This window comes from Ascaphus truei, chromosome 6 (assembly GCF_040206685.1).
Source record: "Ascaphus truei isolate aAscTru1 chromosome 6, aAscTru1.hap1, whole genome shotgun sequence".
Lineage (NCBI taxonomy): Eukaryota > Metazoa > Chordata > Amphibia > Anura > Ascaphidae > Ascaphus > Ascaphus truei.
In genome coordinates, this window is record NC_134488.1 from 95,550,140 (window position 1) to 95,568,180 (window position 18,041).

At 45.5% G+C, this 18,041-nt stretch overlaps 1 protein-coding gene across 1 annotated transcript; it reads left to right on the forward strand.

Moving 5' to 3' along the window:
• Nucleotides 1-654: 654 nt before the first annotated feature.
• On the forward strand, nucleotides 655-17,810 carry LOC142498136 (extracellular calcium-sensing receptor-like). Its single transcript, XM_075606643.1, has 4 exons — nucleotides 655-1,008; nucleotides 3,353-3,565; nucleotides 16,166-16,289; nucleotides 16,888-17,810. Exons 1-4 carry the CDS (start codon nucleotides 655-657, stop codon nucleotides 17,808-17,810), a joined length of 1,614 nt encoding a protein of 537 aa, XP_075462758.1.
• The last annotated feature ends 231 nt before the right edge of the window (nucleotides 17,811-18,041 follow it).

The window sequence follows — 18,041 nt, forward strand, 5'->3', positions numbered from 1 at the left end:
CTGTTGTTGTACCCCCTCCCTACTCTATTTTCTGTTAGCCCTCTCACCCCCCCCCCCTATTGACAAATGCTGAAAATCAATTAAAAAAATTAAGTATAAAAAAAAGTGAAGAGTTTAAGCAAACATTGTCGTCAACATTCCATTATTCACTGAACTTTAATTTATTTTCAGATTAGTTTTGGATCCACTGTTTCTGTTTTAAGTGACAACATTCAATTTCCATCTTTCCTGCGGACTGTGCCCAGTGATGATTTACAGGCCTTTGGCATTGCCTATTTGATAATACATTTCAAATGGACCTGGATTGGGATAATGTCAGAGGAGAGTGACTATGGTCAGCAGGGCACTCAGACCTTGAAAGCAGAAGTGGAGAAAGCAGGTGTCTGCATAGAGTTCCTTTTAGCAATACCCACAACATACTCCAGTAAAAGAACTGAGTATATAGCAGATGTTATTGGAAAGTCCACTGCACAGGTCATTGTTGTTTTCTCCATTTATTACAACTTCTATCCCATCATGCTAGAGATATCTAGGAGGAACATCACAGGAAAGACATGGATAGCAAGTGATGGCTGGTCCACTGTCTCTACTTTTTCTACATTTTTTTTCAATGCATGTCAGGGAGCTTTGGGGTTCTCGGTTCGAAGTAGCAACATGTCTGGATTCTTGCATTTTCTCACTAGTCTTCATCCTTCTAAGAATCCAAAAGATATATTTATTCAAGATTTCTGGGAGGAAATGTTTGGCTGCAAGTTTCCTGTACGTAATAATCTTCAGAACATTAATGTTAGACTGGAAGGAAGTGTCCAGTTCTGTGGAGGAAATGAGAGTCTTCTAGAAAAGGAATTAATATTTCCTGATACGAGTTATTTAAGTGGCAGCTACAATGCATATAATGCCGCTTATAGTATTGCACATGCAATACACGGCTTAATTTCATGCGAACAAGGAAAAGGTCCATTTGTAAATGGATCATGTGCTACTGTGGACAATTTTGAACCCTGGCAGGTAATGTAATCCGGAAGCTTTAGCAAGTCTGAATTGTCCTATTTTCATGCACACTGGTCAATTCTTCTTATTTATGTGGGACACCTCCGCATCAGTTGCTGAAAAATGCATCTAAAACAAAAATTCCCTTAACCCAATGCAAGACAACCCAAAATTAATATGTAGATCTAATGCATTTTCCTACCAGATTTCCATGAAAAGAGTTTTCATATGTTAGCCAATATGTTTTCATGGCTTGCATTTACCTTGTTCTTACAACTGAGGAGTGCAATGACAAGGAAATAAATGGAATATAGTGTAGTAATTATGTGTAACACTGTTTCCCCCACCCTCTGGGAGATACACTCTATTGCTACCGTGTGGTGCTGAGGCAAATGCTACATTGTAATATTGTAATTCCCGACTAAGCTAAATCTGCGAAATGCATTTTGTTGCTGAGAGAAGGGTGCTACACTGTAACATCGTCAATTTTACAGCAAGGCCTGTCCAACCTGGAAGTGAAATACCAGAAGTGAGACAGGAGACAACTTATTACGCACACTGAGAAGATCGGTGAATTTGGAAGCCATTGTTGATTTCCAATGCTGGATCTTCATTATAAATCTGTGAGTGAATTAGTATAGGACCTCTGGATTGCATTTGTTTTTACAGAATTACTACACTATATTCCGTTTCTCACCTTGTAATTGCACTCCCAATTGTAAGAAGCATTTTGGAGGAACTAAGTGGACGGTTCTGTTTGGGTCGGAGCAGCATCCATTGTCGTTGGAATTTAAGGGGCAATATAATCTTTCAATTTATATTTGGAACAGAACATGAAACACTTTTAGTCCTGTATAAAACACATAAGTAGCACCTATGAGATCATAGTTTGTTTTTTTAATGCATTTAGATTGCTTATCAGTGGCATAACTACATTATTAGGGCCCCACTGCAAACACTTTGAAAGGGCCATCTATACAAAAACTAAATAAATGTAGTTCCCAGCAGGGTCCCCAGGTGAGCAGCCTTGTGAGCACTCCTCCTCTCACCCCCTCATAGTCTCCTCTCTCATCCTCACATTCCCCCCACCCTTACTGCCCCCTCTCTCTCCACCATGTCTTGCTACCTTTCTTACTCTTCCTCCCTCTCTCACTTACTCTTCCCCCCTCCTCTCCCTCACACAGCCCCACTACTCACTAAATCCCCCTCCCCCAACAAACTCTCCATCCCCCCCACACACGCAAACATCCCAGCCCCCTCCTACACAAACAATCCCCCCTCCCTACACACACACACAGACACATAATCTCCCACTTACACATGTAACAGGGCATGTATATTCTGCCTATCTTTCCCGCCCTTTTATGTAAGTCCTGCACGCTGCAGGCTATAAGGGGTTAATTCTATGGGTTTGTGCCCCCACCCATGCTCCTCTATCATGGACAGGAGTAAGGTGGTGACTCATGGCCTGTTTAAGCCTTTCGGGAATAGGTATAGACCATGAGCCCGCCCCTTCTATCCTAATTAGGGGACTACCAAATTTAGTAGTAGTCCTGCTTCTACTCGGGAAGAGAGAGGAGTCCTGTTGCTGCTCTGGAAGAGAGAGGAAGCAGTAGAGCTATCAGCCTCTCCCATGGCGGGATGAGCGTGCTCACCCTCAGTCTTTTGGACTGAGGGAACATCAGGTTACAAATGCCCTATACTATCAGGGGCAACGCATCATCCAGAGGTAAGGAGTCTCTGAGACATTGCATCGCGGTGAGAAGATCTGCAGTGGATGTTCCCCAATAAAGATCCTCTTCTGAGTATCAGTCCTTGAGCTGAGGGGGAAAGAGTGCAATAGTAGGGGCTGACCTCCGAACATCCTGGAGCCCACTACCGCTGGAGGCGCTAAGCACCATGAGAAGAGCTCAGAGAAGAATCTTAGCCTGTCCTGATCTCCACTACATCGCAGATCCACTCAGCTTTCCTGACCCTAACAGATATTGCACCACACACTAGGTAGCATATGCTGTGTATCTCCCATTGGGGAGGAGGGGGAACAGTGCTACACACACACACACTTTTTTTTACCTGGTAGGGAGGGATAAGGCTGCTCAGACCCTGTCTGTGTGCTCAGCCATGTAGGGGGTAGGGAAACAGGCATGGGGAGGAGCTATTGCCCCTGCTCAGTGAAGGCCACACCCCGCAGAAAGCAGATGCAGAGAGGTATAGTAGCACGTGTTTAAGCCACTGATGCTAATGATTAAAAAAAGTACCTATTTATTATTAGTAGTAGTTGCATACATACATACATATTCATCAGTTGTTGTTTTATCTTTAAATAAACCAATTGCTTTAGAACTTTTAATTTTGTTTCCAGCTCCTGCACTATATTAAGCACGTCCGGTTTGCAAATAATGATGGTGAAGAGGTGTTTTATGATTCAACTGGCAGTGCTCCAGGCATTTATGACATACTAAATTGGCAGATGAATCAATATGTGAAAGTTGGTAGTTTTGACTTCACGGCCACTGTTGGACGGGTTCTCATTATTAATGAAAGTGCAATTTTATGGAGTGGAGGCGAAAGAAAGGTGAGATGACTCTAAAACTTTTTTAGATATTGTGATTGTGTCCCTAATGCTGTGGCCACACTGGCGCTGACAGCGGTCATGCTTGGAGAGCGGTGACGTCACCAGCTCTCCAAGCATAAGCGCCGGGTGTCCTTGCTATTATTGCAAGCGCGTGCGGGGGGGGGGCGTTGCAAACAAGCTGAGCGCGGTTCAAAGTCAAGTTTTTTTTGTTTATGTAAGCGCCAAGCGTGGGTGAGCGCGCGCGCATCGCATGAGCGGGGACGTCTACATTTAAATTGCTGGAAGTAACCTCACCAAGCACCGGGCGGTCAGCGCGGTCAGCGGCAGCGTGGCCGCAGCCTTAGATTGTAAGATCTTTGTTTACTATTATGTCGGTAGCACTTATTCCCATTATGTCTCCTGTTATTATGCCACGTGCCTTACTGCTGTGAATCGCTATGTTTATGGATGGCGCTTTACAAATAAAGATATACAGTAGATACATACAGTGGTGGGATTCAGCCGGTTTGCACCGGTTCGTGCGAACCTGTTCTTAGGATTTCTGACATTTGCTGAAACGGTGCTTAACAGGCGGCAGGAGGAGATGGTATACGGTGGCGGCGGGAGATGGTATAAGGCAGCAGCAGAGGGAGATGGTATGCGGCTGCGGGCTTAAAGTATTAGCTGGTAGTAGAATCACTTGAGTGAGTAAGAGCAGGACTGCAGGGGAGGAGCGCCATCTAGCAGCCTGACCCGGAACTGCCTGTCTGCTGCTATTGAGCGCTCCTCTCTCCGTGCTGCTCCTGCTCTGACTCAAGAGACTCTGCTCTGACTCAAGAGATTCTACTACTAGCTAATTCTTTAAGCCGGGGGAGCCCTCCCTGTGCCTGTGTCCACCCAGGTAGGCCTGGAAGGGAGGGGGGCTGGGAGAGATGTTAGGGGGGCTGGGTGAGATGTGAGGGGGACTGGGAGAGATGTGAGGGGTGCTGGGAGAGATGTGAGGGGGACTGGGAGAGATGTGAGGGGGACTGGGAGAGATGTGAGGGGGGCTGGGTGAGATGTGAGTGAGACTGGGTGAGATGTGAGGGGGGCTGGGTGAGATGTGAGGGGGCTGGGTGAGATGTGAGGGAGCTGGGAGAGATGTGAGGGGGGCTGGGAGAGATGTGAGGGGGGCTGGGAGAGATGTGAGGGGGCTGGGAGAGATGTGAGGGGGGCTGGGAGAGATGTGTGGGGCTGGGAGAGATGTGAGGGGGGCTGGGAAAGATGTGAGGTGATCCGGGGGGGATGTACAAGGGGCAGGGAGAGATGTGAAGTGGGCTTTGGTCTCTTCCCCCCCTCCCCACCCCCCATGTGCAGTCCTGTTCAACTGAATAAAACATAAATATAAAACATAATCACAAAACCTCTCCCCCGGCTCTCTCTCCCCCCCAGGTCTCTCCCTTCCCCCACCCCCCACCCCCCACCCCCCGGCTCTCTTCCCCCTCCCCCCCATGTGAGAGAGAGCCTGTTGCTAAAAAAAATTGAATCCCACCACTGGATACATTCTGTACATACATACATCTTTAGTAAGCGGTTCTAGGATGACACCTTGTGGTCCATTCAAGTGTCTTGTGGAATAGCACAGTTTAATAACTATATGCCTATGTGCAGTGGTTGACAAATCACCAAAAAATCTACTCGCCACACAAAAAAATCTACTCGCCACCTAGTACCAAACGTGTGCAGCTTGGGCCAATATTTACTCGCCCGGGGTTTAAATCCACTCGCCCGGGGCGAGCAAATGTATAGGTTTGTCGAACACTGCCTATGTGTTTTATTTAAATGTCATTTTTTTTGTGTTTGTATTTAGTTTTAGAAAATTCAGTTGTACAGCATTGCACTGATTTTTTTAATGCATCTAATGTTTCTGTGAAAGAAGCTGTAATCTTTACAAGAGGACAATGTCTACGGAGACTCTGTGTATTGTTGCAAGATGTTGAAGTATTTCATTACTTCAAGTTAGACACACTATACAAAATTAATGAACATAGAGTAAAATAGTAGATGACAATCCGAAGAAGTACAGTATATATGTATGCTTCCTAACTAGTGGCCAGGGTGCTATGATGCAGGAGAATCCATCCAATCTCCCTTAGCCCTTTGCCCAAAGGGTTTAACTAAATAACCAAGTTATTACTATTATTATTGAAGTATTTAAACTTTATAATTATTAACTTATATGTGTAGCCAGGTCCCCCACACTGACCCTCACCTCTGTTGTGGTGAGAGAGTCAGGGAAGGTTGCAGGGAGCGCTCCGGTGCACCGGAGGCTCCGCGGCGACCTAAGCGTCCAGGGCGCTGCCATTTCTGTATTCGCGCATGTGCAGTAGTCCCGTAGGCGACGGCGACACCAGAGAGGTCGTGCATGCGCAGCAAGTGGTTGCGCGAACGCGCGAAGCACTGACCAACCAGAGGAGGTTTAGAGTAGGGGACTACAAGTCCCATGAGCCTCAGCAGGACCAGGTGACGGCCGGGAGCCAATACGGCGAAGAGACTGAGCAGGGAAAGGTTAGGAGGTTGCGCAGGGGAGCACGTTGGGCAGAAAAGACCGGGAAGGGGAAGAGGTAGGAGCTCAGTGTGTAGAGAGAGGCAAGTAGCTTCTACACTAGGCCTGCATACCGCCAGGCCCAGATAGGCCCTGAGTCCCAGTCAAGTCTAGTTAATATAGGGACAGGCCCTAAAATAGGATCCTGTCACGTTAGTGTGTGTAGAGCTAGTGACACAGAGACTGTCACAGCTGCATCCCAGAGGTTTGGGACCAGACCTCTCCAGGAGTACTATCAATCATCAGATGGGATCGGCCCGGATGACATCACAGACAGCCCCACGTCGTCGGATCCTTTGTGAAGACCGTTTGCGGGCCCGAGCGCAGGAACGCTCGGCAGGTAACATCCAATAAAGTGCACCAACTGTAACACTATCCATATTAGTGGCTGCGCAGTCACACACATACATTCACCTTCGGGGGTTTATGGTGTGGGGTATTGGACACAGTGTGGGAACTCGGTGAAGGGTCGCGTCCTGCGAGACACATTAGTTATTGTGTCTCCTTGAAAAGTAACATTGACAGGAATGATATATGCATGGTTATGGTTACCGCTAGTAAAGCTACTGTTTCTTTTATATGCTGTGTGAGTAGTACTGTATTATTGTCCTGTGAGGAGCAACTCCCGCTCTGCTGGGAACTATCGCAGGTGGAGGCGCTGCACCTGGTATGAGATTATCCCTACATATACATTGCCCCAGGCTCTCCGTGGCAGAGGATTCGGCCCTGCGATCCAACAGGTTAGACAGCATTGGTAGTATATAAACAACAAAACAGGTAGCGCTAACCGCAATGTAATGGTGTAGTAACTATTACCTTATATATTATATGAAACTATACATAAGGGGCTGCCTAGGACACAAAGCCTGACCCCCTGGTCAGGAAAACAGTATGGACAGGGAATAGTTCCGTGGGCGCCTATAAACTTTACTACTATAAAGGATATACGAAAACCAAGCCTGTTGGTTGTGAAGAAATGTTGATCCTCACGGTGGGCTTGAAAACAAAGAAAAAGCACAACACATAGCGTAATACTGTTGAAACATTAAACAAACAACATATAAGACAACATATATATATAACAGCTGAAAACTGAATGGTATTTTTAGGACAATAAAATCATTTAATAACAATTAATAATTAATATAATGCACAATTTACATGGACATATATATTTAAGCAATTAAAAATCTGAATAGGTGGTTCTAGCACTCCGTAGCACCAATGATGATAATAGCAATGCCTACTCACCAGATGGAATAGGTTTGCAGGCAGTGGATAATTTAGAGAGTATCCCCTCTCATCTGTGTGCTGCTCTCTGCTTAGCTGGCGTCTCTGTCGGCTCGTGGGTACAGCTCATCAAGCGGGGACTCCTGCAGCTCCAGGAAGCACGTCTGAGCAGATGGAACTCAGCTGCAGCTGATTCAGCACGATGTCAGCCACGGACCACCGTGAGCTCGTCTGTCTGCTGCTCACTGCTAGCTGGCGTCTCTGTCCGCTCGTAGATGCAACTTGTCAGCAGGTACTCCTGCAAGGCGCCTAGCAGGGCGCTTGAATGATTGGAAACCGCAACAGCTGATTCAACTCGTCGACGGCTACAAGAGATGGTTAGTTGGCAGCTCACGTTGATTCACTGATGTGTGGGGGATACTACACCAATGTGTGCGGGGCTTGAACCTCCACCCTACGCGTTTCAAGAGCGATCTGCTCTCTTCCTCAGGGGCATTGGTAGTATACTGTATTCAGAAGGAAACAGGGCTACATATGTTTTGTCAATTTGATGTAGCATTGGGCACCCCTGTCTTTTACCACACTCAGTAGCACTCATTTTGGCATAAATATATATTCATGATGTGGTGGGTGTAGAAGTTTGAGAGTTGGGAATGTTTGTGTGTTAATCACTTCAAAATGTGCCTATAACAGAAAACTGTTTGCCCTGCGAATATAGAATTTAAGCAGTCAGATTTTAGATGCAGGCGTGTGTGGAGAGCACGGACGCAGTCATGAAGATGACGTCTGCCTAAGTATTGGGGAAATTAAGTTATGAGTGTGTTTCTATATTAAGACAGACTTTTAAATGACAGAAGAAAATGTTTTTTTTCTTCTAAGTCATAAAAATGTCAGGAGACACGATTTACGACAGGGGTGGGTCCTATGTTGTTTCAATGGGGGAGAAATAGTACAAAAGTCTCAACCAGGTAATATGAAAATTCAGAATTCAACAAGAGGTGTGTTTTGGGATCAGACACATGAATTGTCATCTTCTACTCCAGTGACCTCTCTGGGAAAGACCTATAACATATGATAATGTACTGTATAGGGGTTTCTGTTATTTTTTACATTTTATTTTAAGAAACTGTTCTGCATTTTCTGTAATTGCATGTTATTGTGAGAATTGTAAAACATATTTTGGGGGTTCAATATGAGCTTGTAGGTGTCCTGTATGTTTTACAATTCTTGTTCAGCTGGTCTTAGCTGATTGGAGGGTGGCTTGTTGAAACTCACCCCCTCCCGCATTTAAATGGTTAAAAGCTCACTCCATTGCATCTCCCACTCTCAGGGGAACTTGCTTGCTTGCAGTTTGATTGTGACAAATCTAATACAGAGTGCTTTTCCTGATAATGTACAGGTTAATAAGAGCTTCAATCAGACTTAGAACTATGCAACTAATTTTGACAGATTTATTATAAATCATTCTTCCTGGTAATGCACAGGTTATTAAGAATTTATATTAGTGTTAGGTACCCTTGAGATGTGGTCTGCCGTGTAGTGGCTCAAGGGCTTACAACACTTTGGCCAAAATGTTAAACTAAAAGACCATTTTATTTAATAGATATCTATACATATATACAGGTAAACCCCGTTATAACGCGGTCCTCGGGGTCCACCCCGAGACCACCGCGTTAGTAACGGGGTTGCGCTAATTTTTTTTTTTAAATGTCCGCCGCGCACCTGATCGGGAGGGAGGGAGTGAGGAGGGAAGGAAGTTAATTAAATAAATAAATTTAAAAAAAGTTTTTAAAAAATGGCGCCGATTCATCCCTCCTCCCTCTCCCTCCCAGCCCCCTCCCTCTCCCTCCCAGCCCCCTCCTTCTCCCTCCTAGCCCCCTCCCTCTCCCTCCCAGCCCCCTGGTTTTGCGGTGCGCGGCAACGTGTGTCTGTGTCTTCCCAGCCATATCTGCTACTGCAGTGTGTGTGAGTGTATTTCCTACCAGATCTGCTACAGTGTGTGTGAGTGTCCTCCCAGCCAGATCTGCTGCTGCAAGAGGTGTGGTGTGTGTGTGTGTGTGTGTGTGTGTGTGTGTGTGTGTGTGTGTGTGTGTGTGTGTGTGTGTGTGTGTGTGTGTGTGTGTGTGTGTGTGTGTGTGTGTGTGTGTGTGTGTGTGTGTGTGTGTGTGTGTGTGTGTGTGTGTGTGTGTGAAAAACGGAAGCTGCTGACATGTGAAAAACGGGGGCTGCTGACATGTGAAAAACGGGCTGGTGGGCTGCTGACATGTGTGGGGGGGGTGGGCTGCTGACATGTGAGTGTATTGTGAGAGCTGTGTGCAGTGAGTGTGTGCAGTGAGTGTGTGTGCAGTGAGTGTGCGTGCAGTGAGTGCTGGGAGTGTGTGCAGTGTGCAAAAAAAACAATTTCACGTGTGTGTGTGTGTGTGTGTGTGTGTGTGTGTGTGTGTGTGTGTGTGTGTGTGTGTGTGTGTGTGTGTGTGTGTGTGTGTGTGTGTGTGTGTGTGTGTGTGTGTGTGTGTGTGTGTGTGTGTGTGTGTGTGTGTGTGAAAAACGGGGGCTGCTGACATGTGAAAAACGGGGGCTGCTGACATGTGAAAAACGGGCTGGTGGGCTGCTGACATGTGAGGGGGGGTGGGCTGCTGACATGTGAGTGTATTGTGAGAGCTGTGTGCAGTGAGTGTGTGCAGTGAGTGTGTGTGCAGTGAGTGTGTGTGCAGTGAGTGTGTGTGCAGTGAGTGCTGGGAGTGTGTGCAGTGTGCAAAAAAAAAACAAGTGTGTGTGTGTGTGTGTGTGTGTGTGTGTGTGTGTGTGTGTGTGTGTGTGTGTGTGTGTGTGTGTGTGTGTGTGTGTGTGTGTGTGTGTGTGTGTGTGTGTGTGAAAAACGGGGGCTGCTGACATGTGAAAAACGGGGGCTGCTGACATGTGAAAAACGGGCTGGTGGGTTGCTGACATGTGCAAAACAGGCTGGTGGGCTGCTGACATGTGAGTGTATTGTGAGTGTTTGTGCAGTGAGTGTGTGTGCAGTGAGTGCTGGGAGTGTGTGCAGTGTGCAAAAAAAAAATCTCCTCCTCCCGTGTGTGCAGTGTGAGCAATGAGCAGTGTGTGTGCAGTGTGCAGTGTGTGCAGTGTGAGCAATGAGCAGTGTGTGTGCAGTGTGTCAGTGTGAGCAGTGTGTGTGCAGTGTGCTGTGTGTGCAGTGTGAGCAATGAGCAGTGTGTGTGCAGTGAGCAGAGTGTGTGCAGTGAGAGTGTGTGCAGTGTGTGCAGTATGTGTAGTGTGTGCAGTGTGCAAAAAAAAAACCGGGAGCCACGGGAAAACCGCGTTATAACCGAATCGCGGTATAACGAGGCGCGTTATAACGGGGTTTACCTGTATTTAGGCACTGTACCGTGTATAAGTTTCACTGGATGTGCACTGAGCTCTGTCAGTGTTTCATGTTCTGTCTCTGGTTTTTAAATCTTAATGACATGCAAATGAATATATAGTAATATTTACAGTTGCTATATGCTTTACTGTGGAGGGTTTTGTCACTTTTTTTACCCACCATAACCTTAATAAGTGTGGTGAATACCTACTCTTAATCTCAAAACAGCAAATGCCAGCAAACAACTTCACACTGAGGTTGAAACATGCCTGAGAGTGGATTTACTGGCTTTGCATCTCCCAAGCCCTTGCTTAAAAGCTGTGCCTAAAGCAGCATGCATTGGCTAAGGGTTGTTCATGTAATGTGAGCTTGAGATAAAAGGTGGCACTGTGTGCTCATTTGCATGTCATTTTCCAGAATCCCTTGCTGCAGTGGAAGTGCTGTGTGCTGGGCGATAATGGTGAAAGACAGGGTTACAGACGTGCAAATGAATATACAGTAATATTTACAGTTGCAATATGCTTTACTGTGGAGGGTTTTTGTCACTTTTTTTACCCACCATAACCTTAATAAGTGTAATATACACATATATATTTATATATAGAGGCAAGATAAGCTAAACCAACCTGAAATAGATGATACATACAAACACACACACACTCTTACATCAATAACACTCAGGAACTATTTAACACCTCAAGTCATAAATCACATACTACACGGGGGGGGAGAAGAGATCAGTGTATCTCGAAAGCTCGCACAAATAAAAGCATTTTGTTAGTCACAGAACGGTATCGTCTATTAATTTTTGATTATTAAAGCTCGGCTAACACGGTACCGATACCTCTACATATATATATATATATATATATATATATTTATTTATTTATTTATATATATATATATTGAAAAACCAAAAGTACTTTGCACCTACAGTGGAGGGAGAGAATGGGTATCTTTATATTTCTACACATTATTTGTTCACATCCTTGTTCCATCATAAATGCTGTTTTTTATTGACATCCTTGCATCTATGGTCAATTTGTCAGCCTTCCCTACATGCAATTTCCCTTCAATGATTATTTCCATTGCCTGATGTCATCAATCAGCAGTGTTCGCATCGGTGAGCGACACACTGGGTGTCCCTGCACCCGCCTGCAGCTTACCAGTGCCTGCATCAACTACCTCATCCTAGCGGTTACTATTTACATACAAAATATATTGATTTAGTGTGGCCGTGGAAGGGGGAAGTTTTACCATAAATTCCCTTCCTTTCATGGCTCAATGTTACTTTTAGCTTCGGGATGTGTTGGCGCACTACTCAATCAGTTAGCCGTAAAGATACCTTTATCTCCATCCCTACCCTCCCTGATTTGTCCCTCACTGTATGGTTTAGTGCAGTGTTTCCCAAACTGTGCGCCGCGGCGCCCTGGTGCGCCGTGGCTTGCCTAGAGGGGCGCCGCGATCAGGACCGCCAGCAGCGGGAAACAAGGGCCAGCAAATTCTTTTTTTTAAAACGCTGAACCCGGCGCCGGCTCTCCCTGCGTGCGCTGGAGGAGCAGCACCGGGAGACATGTCTCCCAGCAGCACTAACACCCCATCCCCCTGGCCAAAACCGCCACCCCCCCTCCCTTCCCCCCCGCCCGGCAGCATCGGCGCATCATCACTGTAGACGGACGTTCACAGAGGTACACAATTAGGAGGCTTTATAATGTGAAATTATAATAGGCTTTATTGTGCCTGTTCCTTTTCATCAGGAAATTATCCAAACACAGGGGGGGGAACAAAGCTTCCATTCACTTGGGAGTATTTCTAGAGAAATCCTATGCAATTAGTTCACATCTCCATTAGTTAAGCATTTCTCCCAACCCCAAACACATAGCATGAAAATAAGCAGATATAAGCAGTCTCTTAATAATGAAAGTCTTATCTGTTAGCTTCTGTAGAGTAAACTTCTCTGCTCTCCTGGAACCGCACCAGTGCGTGCACAGAAAATATCAGCATCCAGGTTTAGAAGTCTTGTTTGGTGTCTTGCAATCAGCTATGCTGGGCAGAGCTCAAGACGTGCTGTCTCCAAAGGACAGCTCTCAGTCAGAGCTAAGGAGTCACTTCCTGTCTCAAAGGCAGGCTTTTGTAAGCAATCTAATCAGGCAGGTGGTGTTTAGTAATTAACTACCACACTGCTAGATTAAAGGCACATTACTGAACAGGGATAAGTCCCCTGTTACAATCACCCTCCCCCCGCAGGACCCTTCACGCCGCGGGGCAGGAAATGGGAGCGGGGATGTCCCTCGGGTTCCCGCTTCCCCCTGTCACCACGTGACTGCCCGCGGGGCAGGAGATGGGAGCGGGGATGTCCCTCGGGTTCCCGCTTCCCCCTGTCACCGTGTGACAGCCCGCGGGGCAGGAGATGGGAGCGGGGATGTCCCTCGGGTTCCTGCTTCCCCCTGTCACTGTGTGACAGCCCGCGGGGCAGGAGATGGGAGCGGGGATGTCCCTCAGGTCCCCGCTTACCTCAGATCCCCCCACGTGCCCGGTGCTCCCGCTGCCTGCATGGAGGTGGTAGCGGGGGGGGTTTCTTCTCCCGACCGCTGTCCCCAGACCGCTGTCCCCAGACCGCTGTCCCCGCTGTCCCCGGCGCTCCCGCTGCCTGCGCAAGAGGAGGGAGGGGGAGCGGGTTGTGGTGCTGGTCGCGGCCTTTCCTCTGTTCCGACCCCCCCCCCATCTGTGTAGAGTGAGAGAGTGTGTGTGTGTACGGGGGCTGCTGACATGTGAAAAACGGGGGGGTGTATATGGGTGTGTGTGTGTGTATATGGGTGTGTGTATATGGGTGTGTGTGTATGTGGGTGTGTATATCGGTGTGTGTGTGTGTGTGTGTGTGTGTGTGTGTGTGTGTGTGTGTGTGTGTGTGTGTGTGTGTGTGTGTGTGTGTGTGTGTGTGTGTGTGTGTGTGTGTGTATGTGGGTGTGTATATCGGTGTGTGTGTATATGGTGGTGTGTGTGTATGGGTGTGTGTGTGTGTGTGTGAATATGTGTGTGTATATGTGTGTGTATATGTGTGTGTGTATGTGTGTGTGTGTGTATATGGGGGTGTGTGTGTGTGTGTGTGTATAGGTGTGTGTATATGGGGGGGTGTGTGTGTGTGTATATATGGTTGTGTGTGTGTGTGTATATGGGTGTGTGTGTGTGTGTGTGTGTGTGTGTGGTGTGTGTGTGTGTGTGTGTGTGTGTGTGTGTGTGTGTGTGTGTGTGTGTGTGTGTGTGTGTGTGTGTGTGTGTGTGTGTGTGTGTGTGTGTGTGTGTGTGTGTGTGTGTGTGTGTGTGTGTGTTTGTGTGTGTGTATATGGGAGTATGTGTGTGTGTGAGAGAGAGAGTGTCTGTAAGAGAGAGAGAGTGTCTGTGAGGGAGAGAGAGTGTCTGTGAGAGAGAGAGAGAGAGAGTGTCTGTGAGAGAGAGAGTGTGTCTGTGAGAGAGAGAGTGTCTGTGAGAGAGAGTGTATGTGAGAGAGAGAGTGTCTGTGAGAGAAAGAGAGAGAGTGTGTCTGTGAGAGGGTGAGTGTCTGTGAGAGGGTGAGTGTCTGTGAGAGGGCGAGAGTGTCTGTGAGAGGGTGAGAGTGTCTGTAAGAGAGAGTGTCTGTGAGAGAGAGAGGTCTGAGAGAGAGAGAGGTCTGAGAGAGAGATAGAGGTCTGAGAGAGAGTGAGGTCTGAGAGAGAGTGAGGTCTGAGAGAGAGTGAGGTCTGAGAGAGAGTGAGGTCTGAGAGAGAGTGAGGTCTGAGAGAGAGTGAGGTCTAAGAGAGAGTGAGGTCTGAGAGAGAGTGATGTCTGAGAGAGAGTGAGGTCTGAGAGATTGTGAGGTCTGAGAGAGAGAGAGGTCTGAGAGAGAGAGAGGTCTGAGAGAGAGAGAATGAGGTCAGAGAGAGAGAGGGTGAGGTCAGAGGGAGAGAGTGTGTGAGAGTGTCTGAGAGAGACACCAACTGCGCACTGCAACTGTTAGGTATGTATATACACCTTTGTTTTTACTTTGGGCGCCGCGGAAAAATCCTGATTGCCTTGGGGAGCATTGAACTGAAAAAGTTTGGGAACCAATGGTTTAGCGTTTGGGTGCTAACTTTTCTGTGCATTAGTGCACTTAAAGCACTATACTGATACATTGCGGTTAAGGAAGAAGGAGAGGGGATGTTTTGCCAGAAATCCCATCTCCCATCGGCCTAATTTGGTCTTGTTACACAGCAATTTATCAGGCTATCTGCCATTACACTGTGCCTTTTTATGGATACTCTGTGTAACCACCATCTAAATGTCCCAGCGAGAGATACTGGCATGCCCTACAGAGGTAAGGTGAGTATCTCGGGAAGCAGGGTGCCCTGGAACAGAAATCAATGTGGTTCAGCTCCGGAGACCACCTGCTTCAAACCATTTTTTTTTTAATACAAAAAAAAACTTGGGACAGATTTAAGCCGCCATAACGGGTTTGACTTTTTGGCAACTAATATGCGGATATCCACTGGGCAAAAGAAACCGAGCGATCCAAGGCGGATTCAAATCTGCCAAAGGAGATCGCCCATCTCTAGTTATGGCATGCAAATATGTACAAATATACCGAATATGTCACTAATCTCCTAGTTTCCATCTGCTGTATTACACAGTTTATCCAATTAACACTGATTTAAGGAAGTACAGAATGAGAAACCCCAACAAACTAGTGCATCCATCTAATACCAGTTTCATACTGATATCGACTACTGATGTCGGTACTGGTTGCAGAGAGAAACGAACCAGCTAAGGTGAAAAAAGTCACAAGGACCTTCACCATACATGGTACAGTAAAGTCATCCTGCGCTCTTTCGTAAAATTAGAGTAATATATCAGTTCTCAGATACCCAGAATGTAGTCCATGTTGCAGGGTCACCCCTCACATCATTTTTACCAAGCTCAATGTGTTTATGCCCTTAACCACAGGCAATAAGCAGCTGTTTCATCGTTTTGGGACTTGTCCCTTTGACCTTAGTAACCAATTCTGCATTGTGCCGTTTTATTGGTTGCAAACCAAAAACAATAAGGTTGTTGTGGAGGGTAATAAAAAAGGGATAACACCTCCACAGTTCAATGTACAGCAAAGACACTGAATACATGATTATATCTGCATGTATTACACAGGTTCCCGAACCTGCTTCATTTGCCCCATTGCCACACGCCATACTGGGTTAAATTACAGGCAGGGATTTTGGAAAATTGTAGACAAATAAATACACAAAGCATGTTACTTTTTAGCTTCCAATCTATTCTAAACGAGAATTAATGTGAGCTTTCCCTTGCTGTATCGGGAACCTGTGGAAGACATGTAGATGCACTCATGGATTCTTTGTCTGCTCTATAGTCAAAGTTGTAGATGATGTTTAATATTTTTGACTCTCAGAAAATAGACTCAACTGTTTCACATTTCAAGGTTCCTCTGTCCGTCTGCAGTAACAGTTGCCCACCCGGGTACAGGAAAGCAATTCAGTCAGGAAAGTCTCTTTGCTGCTTTGACTGTATCCTTTGTGGTGAAGGGGAAATTTCCAACCAAACTGGTACGCAATGTTGTTTCCAGCTTAATACTGTATGTTCTAAATTAATTTATCTTAAGCACTTTCAATCACAGAAAGTTTAAAATGTTTGATCCAGTTGGGTGTGGGTTTATATCTTCAATTTATGAAACTGTTTATTCTTCAAAACTTCAAGCCCCCAAAACATGTATGATTACATATTCATTGCATAGCACTGAAATCATTGAGAGATGAGCCATGTGATGTACAGGGTATGTGTGATTGCATGTAGCTGGCCACTAGAACAAGTAGTTCTATCACTTTATCTGACATAGTGATTACTAGGCTTCTTCTAACGATGGATCAAAGAGGTCCATCAATTCTCACATCGAGAATTTAAAAACATACTGTAGTTTCAATTGTTTCTTATATTTTTTGTTACGTTTTATTGGGTGTAGGATAAATGTAACTGAAGCATGACATTAATTTCCGTTTAGATATGAATATTTATAAAACACAGACAGAGGACTTATCAAGTTTTTTGCACCTATTGTATAGGAGAAACACATCTGTAAATTGTATTCATTACAAAGAAACATATATCTATAAAATACACTAATAATAATTTGTATATTATTTGCAGATATGACTGATTGCTTGAAGTGTCTTGATGAGTACTGGCCTAATGAACAAAAAAATAAATGTATAGAAAAATCCACAGAATTCCTTTCCTACCAAGAACCATTAGGGGCAGCTTTGGGTGTCGCAGCTGTAACCATAGCAGTAGTTCCTGCCATCATATTGCTCATCTTCATCATGTACAGAAACACTCCAATAGTCAAAGCCAATAACCGAGAGCTCAGTTATGTTCTGCTGATCTCCCTCCTCTTCTCAGTTTTCTGTGCTCTTGTTTTTATTGGTCAGCCTATGAATGTAACCTGCATCATCAGACAAATTGCCTTTGGCATTGTATTTGCTCTCAGTATTTCTTGCATTTTGGCCAAAACTATCATGGTAGTCCTAGCATTCAGAGCCACAAAACCCAACAGTAGCATGAAACGATGGATTGGACCTCAGCTGGGTAACTCAATAGTTGTAATTTCCACATCAGTGCAGTTAATCCTCTGTACAGTGTGGCTGTGTATCTCTCCTCCTTTTGTTGAAAGAAACACAACCTATAAACTAGGCACAATCATCATTCAATGCAATGAAGGTTCAACTACTGCATTCTGGTGTATGCTGGGATACATGGGTCTAATGGCAATAGTCAGCTTTGTGGTGGCTTTTTTATCTAGGAAACTGCCTGATAGTTTTAATGAAGCCAACTATATAACTTTCAGCATGCTAGTGTTTGTCACTGTTTGGCTGTCTTTCATCCCGGCTTATCTTAGCACCAAGGGGAAATATATGGTGGCAGTGGAGGTGTTTTCAATCTTGTCTTCCAGTGCTGGGTTAATCTCATGTATATTCTTCCCCAAATGTTATATCATATTACTGAGACAAGATCTAAATTCTAAAGAATTTCTCATGGGCAGAGGGGCTTCCAGGACCAACATACTTAAATAGTGCCCTATAAAGAGATGTTAATGTATATACATTATATCTAGCTCAAAGCAAGGTTTCTTCTTTAAAAAAAAACAGTCTTGTATTTTCATGAAATGATGAAAAAATGTGGGTCTGACTGTTTATAAGTTTCAGAAACATTCTATATTTCCTCTTGATTAATCTTCAAATGTAGAACAAGCAAATAACAATCTGACACCGGAGACATGAGGATACACTTATTCTTCTTAATCT